General features: G+C 39.3%; 1 protein-coding gene across 2 annotated transcripts; it reads right to left on the bottom strand.

Moving 5' to 3' along the window:
- Positions 1–2104: 2104 nt before the first annotated feature.
- Positions 2105–10647, bottom strand: LOC117827858 (serine/arginine-rich splicing factor 10-like). 2 transcript variants are annotated; one of them, XM_034704681.1, is made up of 6 exons: positions 10480–10647; positions 7247–7351; positions 6192–6295; positions 3673–3844; positions 3534–3590; positions 2105–3413 (listed from the first exon to the last, which is right to left on the bottom strand). In XM_034704681.1, exons 1-6 carry the CDS (start codon positions 10542–10544, stop codon positions 3191–3193), a joined length of 726 nt encoding a protein of 241 aa, XP_034560572.1. In that variant the 5' UTR covers positions 10545–10647; the 3' UTR covers positions 2105–3190. The 2 variants fall into 2 exon arrangements, with proteins under 2 accessions (XP_034560572.1, XP_034560571.1); XM_034704680.1 differs by having other exon boundaries at positions 2105–3419; positions 10480–10646.
- Between the last annotated feature and the right edge of the window lie 535 nt (positions 10648–11182).

Raw genomic sequence — 11182 nt, 5'->3', positions numbered from 1 at the left:
ATCCCTTCTGTAATCACACCTGTCATATCTTTTAGTATATGAAGTGTTAGCTCTTTTCAGTCTGTTACTGCAGCTCATACCAGCTACTCTTACCTCATGGGGCCGCTGTGCTGGTTTAATCAATGTTTAGTTTTTTTCCCCAATACTCAGATCAATGGGGCACGTCCGATTTCACACATGGTTGCTTCTTCTCTGCGAATCTAATCTAAGTTGGTCCTCGCAGCTGCTGATCCATTAAAAGGAAATCAATGAGCGTGGCTGGACTGACTTTAACCTTTAACTTTAACTGGTCTCATGCAGATTAACTTTTACTGAGTTCTCAAACACTTACTGGACTTGGGTGACTCAGTCACAACTTCATTCATTTTCTTCTCCTTGATTGTTTAAAGCTTGATCTAAAAAGGCAGCTGGGTTGAGCTGACGTCCAGTTTCCTTTTTGGATCAAGCTTTGAATCACTGTGACCTGGATGACTGAGAACCTTCATGGATTCCTTAAAGCTCTTGTAACTTGTCTGTGTAGAGTTTGGTGCCCCCTGTGGACAAAGTGGTTTCTCCAATCTCTTCGCTTATTGATCCCTAGTTTTTTTTAAGTTATACTTTTGGGTGTTTTTGCCTTTGTTTGATACAACAGTTGAAGAGAGACTGGATATGTGCGTGGCAGAGAGGGCTGAATCCGTGACCGCAACTACAAGCACCATAGCCTCGGTACCAAGCTGCAACCTCTGGCCACAAGAATTGAAGCCAATGTGGAAGTTTTAAAAACTGCAGCTTCTAGAGTGTCCGCTTGAGGCAGGCTCCAGAAGTACCAGAAACCACATACACACAAATTGAAAAAAGCCAATCTTTACAGCAGAAATAAACATGTTTACAGCCTGGTTCAATAAATGTGTGTAGTCTGGATAGCTCACTTCTCGATCGGCACACACTGTAGGGGGGTGAACTTTTTCATAACGCGGCAATTTCGAAGATATTGAGATTACAAGTTTCCCATTACGAGGCCCAGCTGACTTGACTGACAGGTGGGAACACTAGCTGTTGGTGAGGAGGCTCAAAGCCCGCCTCTTTACCTCACACTAGCTCAACAGCAGTTATGTATGCTACATACTACTTACTAATGTAGTAGGCAGTAGGTATTGCCTACTACACTGCGTTTTAATTTAGTATGTAGTATGACTGTTCTGTTCGATCTGTTTTGCAGTACGCTGGGCCAGTACTGACCGGTTTCAGAAAGCGGAAGTAAACAATGGCGAAGCCGATAGAGAAACTGCTTATTTAGCATCCACTTATGATTTAAAAAGTTAGGAAGTGGTTTATATGTAATTTATTAACCTTCACAGCACCCAAAAACGGATTTCCTCCCATCAAAAAAGAAGGAAAAGAAAAAGCAGAACGAGTGCTGTGCATTATGGGAAACAGTACGCAAGGCAGACTGGTCACTGCACACTGTGAATTTTTCCTGAATCAGTAGACATCCGGGGAGTCTTGGCTTACAGCAGATTTTGCTCTTGTTAACATACTGCTTACTACATACTGAATTTTGACCTAATCAGTACGTACTGCTAGTATAGTAGGCGGTTTCGGAAACAGCCGTTGTGTTCAGCATTTCCAATATGGCTCCCGCCGACGATTGGCTTCAAAACAGCGCTTCAGAGACAGATGGCTGACATCACGGATACTACGTCCATATTTTATACAGTCTATGCTCTGTACATGGGGTGCATACCCGAACTAACGGTGCCCAAGTTAATGTTTTGTAATAAGAAAACATATATATATATATATTTCTACTTTCTTGTATCAGTCAAATGTATCATTCATTAATATTTGTTGAGGAAAACATTAAAAAAGGATGTACAGAGTTCATCTGACAGCTACCCCACAGAAGAAGTAATTTCAGACATTCAAAATTAGAAATGATCAAGTTTTATGCTGATGATTGTTAACTTTAGTTGCTAATAAAGAGCTATCAATGTTCATTCCGGTCTGTTTCACATACAGCTCAAAAGTTCTCACAGGAGTTTTAAATGAAGCAGCACATTAATAAAACTGCCATCTACCGAGGTTCACACAAAAAACAAGATGTACAAACTGAAGTCACACACCGTTTCCTCTTACTGAATGTTAACCATTTATTACTCAAAATAACAGCTTCTGCCTACTAAAGATCAAAGAGAATAAAACATGCAGTGACAAGATTCATGTCGGGAAACCATCAAATACCGTCGTAAACACCGATAAGAAACTTTTCTGCCTCTCTGAACAGAAATTTGGGACTTATTCCAAAAATAAAATACCTTTTTTGTTTTTTTAAAAGGTCGGATCGTACAGGAAACACCACGAAAAGAAAACAAACATTATTATACAGTTTGTGGTTAAAGTCACTGGTGGACAAACACTGAACACTTTTAAGGAGCACAACTGCATTTCTGTGAATTCTACCCCCCTCCATACTCACATACTTTATACTTCTACTGGTAATCTTCCAAACACAGGTTCTCTGACTTTGTTTTCTTGTTTCTGGAAACTTGAACTCTAAGTCTGCTTTACTTATTTCTAAGAAAAAATATCGTTTGAGGTAAAGCAGATCAGATTTCAGCCTGCAGCTCTGACAGTGCGGCGATTATCTGACAGACTATTTCAAGAATGTTTCAAAGGTTTTAAAAATGACTCTTCATGTTTTAAAATGAATGAAAACCCTGCGTGTGGAGGAAGGTAAGAAAATCCAGACATAACTGCTGCTTAGGAGAAAAGCACTTTAGTAAGAGTATGTGATAGGTTGTAAAAGGGATACAATGCACAGTAATGCTGGTTTGGTTCATCAACAGGCTTGAGTTCTTTTAAAATACTGAATGTTTTTCCTACTTTCCTGGAAAAAAAGGGTGCATAGGGTTTGAAAAAACAAAGAAAACATCAGTAATCTTAATTAAAAAAAGGACTACCTCCTGGTGATCTACCACCAAACACAGAAATGGACTGTTTCTTATTCCTACCAGGGAAATCTCACCAAAACACCTTTATAAAACCAAGCAAAGGACCATCTTTATTCTTAAAATGGAGCTGCAGAAGAAAACAAGCTTTCTCCAGATGGTTCAGTGGACGTTACATTCATGTCAAAACAAAAAAAAAGGAGAGACCATCTCGGGGTCCAGCAGACATATCAACAGTTAGAACTAGGGAAGACACTCTTATTTTAGCGACCTCCTGATTTGCGTCCAGCCCAGGAACGTGACCTGGAGCGCGAACGGGAGCGGGATCTTGATGCCGAGCGGGATCTGGAGCGGGACTGGGTGTGAGTCTGATGCACTTCTTCTTCGGGGTAATGGGAGGTCGACGGCGGGTTGACGTTTTCTCGTGGTGAGGCAGACTTGGAGCGAGAGCGAGATCTGCCTCTGGACTCTCTGCGGGGCCTCTGTCTGTACCTTAGGAGACAGGGTGAGACCATTCAGACACTTATGATGGGATTTTTATCTGAATTATGTGCCATGTGCTGGAAATACAAAATTAAAAAAAAAGATGTGAGAAAGGAGTTGTACCGGTCATCCTCACGGCTCCTGCTTCTTCCTCCTCTTCTATACGGGCGTCCTCGAGACCTGAATGAATAAATAAAAAGGGTTATCATCTTTGCAACGAAAAAACAACAACATTCAAAACATGCATCAGAGACAAACTCACTCCCGTGGACTCTCAGATCTTCTGCGGTGGCGATCACAAGACGGGCTGCGTGATCTGTATCGCTCGTAGCTGCGGCTGCGTGAGCGTCTGCGCCTGCCGTCTCGATCGTAGTCGTCGTATCGAGAGGATCTGCCCGGGGAACGCCGCTCCTTCGTCTTCATCTGATTCGGAGCTGATGTGAATAAATGAGGAAAATGGATGAGCTTTTTCAATGACTTTCTTTCTCTTTCATCTTTCTAAAACTATAAGATCCAACATTTCTTACACAGTATTGTGTAACAGAGTACATTCTGCCCGAGGAGCTTTAAAAATGACATTTAAAGTGCATCTCTATACTAGGCAATACAGCAGACATACACTTAAGTACATTCTATGGCCATAATCATATTTTTGTTTGTTAGGAATAATAAAACAAAACAATAAAAGGGACTTTTTATTAATTTGCATTACTTTGCATAAATGTGGTTGTGCAATAACTTCTATTTTAGACACATAAATCCAAATCAGTATAAAAAATATGAAAATATAAATCATATAAAACACAATGATGAAATCACAGGGACAAAACGGTACATTTCACAGACATAGAAATACGTTTTACTTCTTCCACCTGTCTACCAATTCCATTTCTCATATTTCATTATATCTACTGTGTTACGAAATCTATCTGCTGCACCATTGTTTTTTTTCTACTTGTTAACAATTAGCGTGAATGCACATTTGAAAACAGAGACCCTAACTTCAAGCTAACCCTCCATGACTGGTGTGGCTGGCTGAGCAATGACGCATCGGGATGTTCCTGCAGACGGTCGATGAGTCACTGGTAGTAAACATACATTGAGTCACAGAGAGCACAAACTGCTGCTGAACTCTCCATGATCAATATACATTCATTTATGCATCGTTGTTGCTGCACTTGTTTACTATGAGGTGTAAACTACAACGTGAGCTGGTGTATATTTTCTCTATTCAACTATGTATTCAAATACAATGTGTTTGTGATGTAGGGAGAACTGGGACTAAACTGGAGCTCCTTTAAAGTGCTTTGCTGTCACATTAACAGGATCACTGGACGCCAGTGAGCACCCACACTTATCTTGGAATAACTGCACACTAGGAATGTTAAATTAATCAAGTATCTATGAATTGATTGTAGGGATGTAAATTTCAAATATTTGACAAAGAAAATATCATCTTTTAAATATTGTCTTATCTTACTGTTATTTATCACACTTCATTTAAACTAAATCGACGTATTGCTTTCCTTCACAGACCCTCTGGTCTCATGTACAGATCCGGTGCTTTACTCGACTTGTAGCGTGTATATATGATGGATGTGTTGTAAATGTTAAATATTGTATGGTAAGGTATAAATGAATTAACCTTCTTGGGATCAATAAAGTTGTCTGAATCTGAACAAAGTACATTTCGTGGCACTGATTTGATTCCTAAATCAAGAAACTGGTAAGAAATACTTTGCATTGCTGTTTTTGTAAAATAATGTCATCTTAAACATGTGTTTAAAAATGTGATTACATTTTCAAATGTAGTTCTAAAAAGATTACACATCTGACATCCTCAATTCTTAAAGGTGACATATTATGCTCTTTTTGATCAATATATATTGGTCTAAGAGGTCCCCAAAACATGTCTTTAAAGTGTATTGCTCAAAAAAACACTTTAAAATCAGATTTTGGTCTGCCTGTAAACCCTCTTTTTCAGCCCTGCTCAGAACAGGCTGTTTTCTGTGTCTGTGCCTTTAAATGAGAATGAGCTCTCTGACCACGCCCCCTCAGGAAGTAGATGTGGCCTCGGCTGTCCAGCATATTGATCTAATGTTTACATGTTGGCTGAATATACACGGCTGCTCACAGACCCACGTTACTTCAACTCTCTGAATCTGATCCAGAATCTGATTCTGACGGAGAGGCGCCTGCAGCAGGACCTTTCTGAAGGATTGGTCACAGATTTAGTGTTTCTTGTTGTTTTATTTGTCAGTATGTCGACGTGTGTCTTGGTACACAGCTACAAACATGTAGCTATGTGGCTATGCTAACTAGCGCTAGCACTTTTCCATGAAACTAAACTCATCCACTAGATCTTCAAATCTGCAGACGTGCGGAGTAAAACCGACCTTTGTGTTTATTAAGACAGCCTACAACTAGCATGCCTCCCTCCTAAGCTCCTTGTTAGCACACGTGTGCAGGTAATGAAAAACAGAGGAGGGGTTGAGTTGTATTTTATACAGTCTATGGGCTGAACAAGCTCCGAGCTCTGACTTCTGTTACAGACCGGATATTGTTGCGACGTATGAAAAACACTGAAAACTGAAACGGCTCGTTTCAGCACACATTTACAGAAAGGTGGGGAAATCAGAACAGGGGCAGAATGGATTTTTTTCAGTTTCGGGGGGTTTCTAGACATGCCAGGGACACATATTTCAGGCATTAAAAAGTCGATTTTGCATGATATGTCACCTTTAAACATTGTTAAAAAATAAACCAACATATATGACTTACTCTTCCGGTCTCCCTGGGCGAACTGGATCTCAATCTGCCGGCCACAGACCCACTTCCTGTCCAGGCTGTGAAGAGCATCCTCTGCATCTCGCACATCCTCGAATGTGCTGGCTGGTTAAGGATTTTGGTTTCTCTTATGTTTGGCTCGGCCACACAAAACTCAAATAAAAAACATCTACTTTCTCTCCCGACAAGTTAAAGTGAGCAAAGGAGAAACATGTTTTGCTCACAGAACACATTCAAACATCATTTCAGAGAGATGAGGTATTCATTTACGAGTGAGGGGGCGTTAATCCAACATGGCCGTTACATCAAATAAAAAACACTTACACAATAGGACATAACATTACACATATTATGGTAAAACAAGCAACACAAACAAAACATTCAGTTGATTTTTGTAGAGATAAAAGATGAAGCAAGCTTTTCAAACACATGAAATAATAGTCTGGGGGATCAGGACTACAAATATAAACACAAATCAAACACAAATATCGGATTAAAGTGCTTTGATTAAGATTAAAATCTCATGGACATCACAGGGAAAGCTGATTTTGTTGTCAGATTGTGGATTTGTCTTGGGAGGATACAAAATAATTCAGACTTGTTACCTTTTGCTTGACTTTGAACTTCATCTTGATCTTTACATTCTTTAACCGACTCCCACAGAGACTTGGGGTTTTCCTGCTTTGCCTTTTCCTCTTAAAACTCTTTTCTTTTCCCAATTCTTTGTCGCCATATCCAAGCTTTGTCTCCGTTCCCTTTTTCCTCTTCATGCTTTACTTTCTTTTTTCAATCTTTTCCCCTCCCTCTGATCCTGCAGGTCTGTGTGACTTGTCTTTACAGCTACTCTACACGGGTCTTTGTTACTCTTTGTGGCCGGTTTCCACAACTGGATGCTTTTACATTTTCTGAAGCAATAACAGAGAAATATGTGCGTTAGATATTTAATCAAAGTATGTGCAATAAACAAAAGCATATCTTCTCTGCTGAAAGAAATTAAAATGAGTGGTTAGAAGGAACACAGACAGTAAAATCTCATTGGGAAAGGATATTGAATGTATGCAAATCCTCTTGATTGACGTGTATAGAAGTCAAGTGGGATGTAGACATCTACTATCGGCCCATAGCGGCCAAACTCACGCCGCAAATCCTCAGGCCTGAACACCGTAAATACAAGTATGACTCATCTGACCATCACTCTACCCACATCATCAACCAGAAAGAACAGCTGAGAGAGACGCTCATGAGAGGGCTAAAGGGACAGTTCACCCCGAAACACAACAACACTTACCTGCTGATCTGACCCACTTAGCAAAGTAGTTACTGTGTTATTTACTAAAGGTTGCACTGGCTTCTCTGTGGTATATTATTCATTTACAGTTTTTGTTAGACTGAAACTGAAACAGGCTTCTGATACAAGTATGATAATGTTCATGCTGGATGCAAACTTAAAGCACCCGCTCCTCAAGGGGCTTTTGTGAGAAGACTAAAACATTGGCCACGTTACATGATGTTTTTTAATTCTGAAATAATAATTCCGAATTAAATAATTCAGAATAAAAGTTTTCTCCTTCGTGTTTACATGGAAATAGTAATTCTGAATTGAGGTTTACATGGAAAACACATGTAATTGTTTTTATTCAATTCCTCTTAAGGTCTGGTGGTTGGGAAGGGTTCTGATTGGACAGGGGCGGGCGTGACGTATTTATGTTTACAAGAAGAAAACAGACTCCAGTTCCTGCTTCTTTCATTTTCGGTTACAACATGGAAGACCACACAATAAGTACAACTTTCACTTTTGATTTTCATTATAGTTTTGAATAAGCAGCTCGACACAAACACACTGCTTCACTTTCGTCAGCTGAGGAGGAGAAGAGAGATAGAGGACCGGAGAAGGGAGGCGGGTGACCGTACTTTGGCGAATCAAAGCCAACGGTTAGTGCAACGGCTGCTCTACTTCAGCCTGGAATATGTGCCCACCTGATCCTGTTTGCGTTTCCACAGCCAACCGTGCCCTACTTGGTGGGCGGCGTGTAAGCCGAAAGCCGCGTCAGCTACGTAATAGCGTGACGTCATGGCAGCGCGACACAGTGTACCCCGCTTATAAATTCAACGAAGAAAAAAAACGCGAGGAAAGTCCGCACCTCCTTGGTCGACCATGGAACGCTGTTTCTTGATGCCATTTTCCAAACAAAAAAAGTTACCATCTCGAAGTCCAATGGAGATTTAAACATGGCGAGGGTATGTGATGTTCTGTATTACCGCTGTCGTATGAGAAGTGACGATTCTTTCGATCAATGGACTTAAGTGTTTCTAGCTCCACCTTCTGGGGTCGGATCGGTATGTCTGGCACCCCAACAGAAGGGTACCAAAAAGTGGGACGGTACGGCTCAGTAATTTGGGGACCTGTCCCGGTTTTAGTCAATGGAAACGCCACAAAATGCGTGCCGTACCGAGACGAACCGCTTGGTGGAAACGGGGGTTATCTCTCTTCTCCTCCTCAGCTGACGAAAGTGAAGCAGTGTGTTTGTGTCGAGCTGCTTATTCAGAAACTATAATGAAAATCAAAAGCGAAAGTTGTACTTATTGTGTGGTCTTCCATGTTGTAACCAAAAATGAAAGAAGCAGGAACTGGAGTCTGTTTTCTTCCGGTTAGTGTAAATACGTCACGCCCGCCCCTGTCCAATCAGAACCCTTCCCAACCACCAGACTTTAAGCGGAATTCAATAAAGGCGATTAAACGTGTTTTCCATGTAAACCTCAATTCGGAATGACTATTTTAAATATTGTGTCAACCCCATGATCTTGTATTGATCGCAGGTCCCTGGATTAAATGAATCAAAAATGAAGTGTGTGATTTTCAGATAATTCAAAGAATTAATCAGATGTCAACCTGTGATGAGATTGTGACACTCCTGTGAATGCAAACAGGAGACATTCATCTTAACAAATGAAAACTACCACCAATGCAACCCTAGCTGTTTCCCCAATAACAACTTTTACTCTTAAGATGGTATCATATTTTGTGGTTGTGTTTTAGGGGGAAGTTGTCCTTTTAAATGTTTTTAAAACATGCATTTCAACATAAAACCAACTGAGCAGCTGCAGCATTATTGCGCCCTTCATGTTAAATTTATATTAAATATTAAACCTTTCTTTCTACATACGTATTTAAAGCCCATCATGTCTGGAGTTAATGCGTCTTTATGTTAACACGGTGAAAAGAGAATTTATCATTCTTTTTTAAAAAAAAACCCTGGAGAGGAATTGAAAATATACAATCAGAAGAACTTAGATTTTTTTTTTTTTTTTAATCAGTTTTAGTTTAGAAAGTTAGAATCTCAAGATAACATGTTTGTTTGACCTACTTTTCTCTGCTCTACATTTAATCTGCTGGACGATTTGGAGATTAATCCTGGAGTAAATTTGATCAGTATTACAACTGGGCCAGGTTATTTTGATAACGATTACTGACATGTCTGTATCTAAATATACATCCTGACTCAACACAGTAGTGACAGCATACTGTAGAATAGAATCATATTAGCAACCTGTAGTATTACGAGTTATTTAAATCTGCTTTGTTGGAGCAACAAAATATATTGTTATTGTTTTTTTTAGGATCATCATCTTTGCAAGTTTACTGGTTTAAACAGCTGAACCACTTTCCAAATGAATACATCCAGAGCTTTTAAGTTCTTCTGATCTATTTAAAAAAAATAGTCTGTAATTGGCTTTGTTTTAAAAAACCCTTCAAGCTTAATTTATTGATTTATTGAACACAAAATAAATCAGATTTAAGTAAAATAAGGACTTGAAGTCACGCTAAATAAATACTAAGAGGTAGTTTTATTTTAGTTACTTTTCTCGAAATTATTTGACAGGAAATATAGAAAACATTTGTCAAAAAATATTATAATTTTAAACCGGAAATGGGCCCCTCGTGTTGTTAATGTGTTTTAAGAGCTAAAGTTGTTGCTTATTTATAAACATGAAGAACGTGCACGAGCAGCGTGTAGCAGCGACGCAACCAAAGAATAGTTTCAAAAGCGATGGAAAGCTTCATCAAAACAGGATATTATTAACAGTATAATAGTTAATATTATTAAAATGCATGGCTGCTAATGAAAAACATGACATTAGGCGCCACTCTACGCTGCTTACACCTAACATAGCTAGGCTAGCATTAGCTAATAAGCTACATCAGCTAGCTTAGGCAACGTAATATGAGTTAGTTAGCATTATAAGCTAATCTGTGGTTTGCAGCGTTAGATAGTGGACTCACCTTGACTCATCGGAGATGTTTCGGACAAACAAAGACGTGTTTGGAGGCCTCATGTATCTGGCCATAAAGTTACACTCACACAGTAGAAGAAATTTTTTGGGGAATGGAAAATCTGCAGCGAAAGAATGTGTTGCGCATGCGCAAGAAGAAGGCGCCTTTCTTCTTCTTCTTCGATTTTTATTGGCGGTTGGCAAACAACTTCTAGGTGCACTGCCGCCACCTACGGGTGTGGAGTGTGGATGGGGAACTAAGAAAAATGAACAAAGCTGAATGAACACTGGGACACTAGGACTTTGAACACTTTATTTTAATGGTTTAATATTTTAGTCTTTTATTATCTTAGAAATGTATTTTACTTTGGTGATTTTATTTTCCTGTTTTGAGTTTTTACATCTCATTTTACCTCCAGTGTTTCCTCATTAAGATATCATGAGAGCGTTTCCTCAGTTCGTTCAGCAACTTCTTTTTTATTCTATTTATTTATTTTATTTTTATTGTTTTTATTACTGTTGTTGCATATTGTGTTCTTAACCTTAGGATTATGTGGTGGGTTTGGGGTCGGGGCTGGGGGTGGGATCTTTTTCTTAATTTCTTCTATTTTTAAGTTATGTACAGCACTTTGTGTTACAATGTCATTGTATGACAAGCGCTTTATAAATAAAGTCTGATTGATTGATTGATTGATTGATTGATTGATTGATTG

The sequence above is a fragment of the Notolabrus celidotus genome, chromosome 16, assembly GCF_009762535.1.
Source record: "Notolabrus celidotus isolate fNotCel1 chromosome 16, fNotCel1.pri, whole genome shotgun sequence".
Classification (NCBI taxonomy): Eukaryota; Metazoa; Chordata; class Actinopteri; order Labriformes; family Labridae; genus Notolabrus; species Notolabrus celidotus.
Note: the sequence above shows the minus strand (reverse complement) of the source record. Positions and strands in the feature narration are given on the sequence as shown.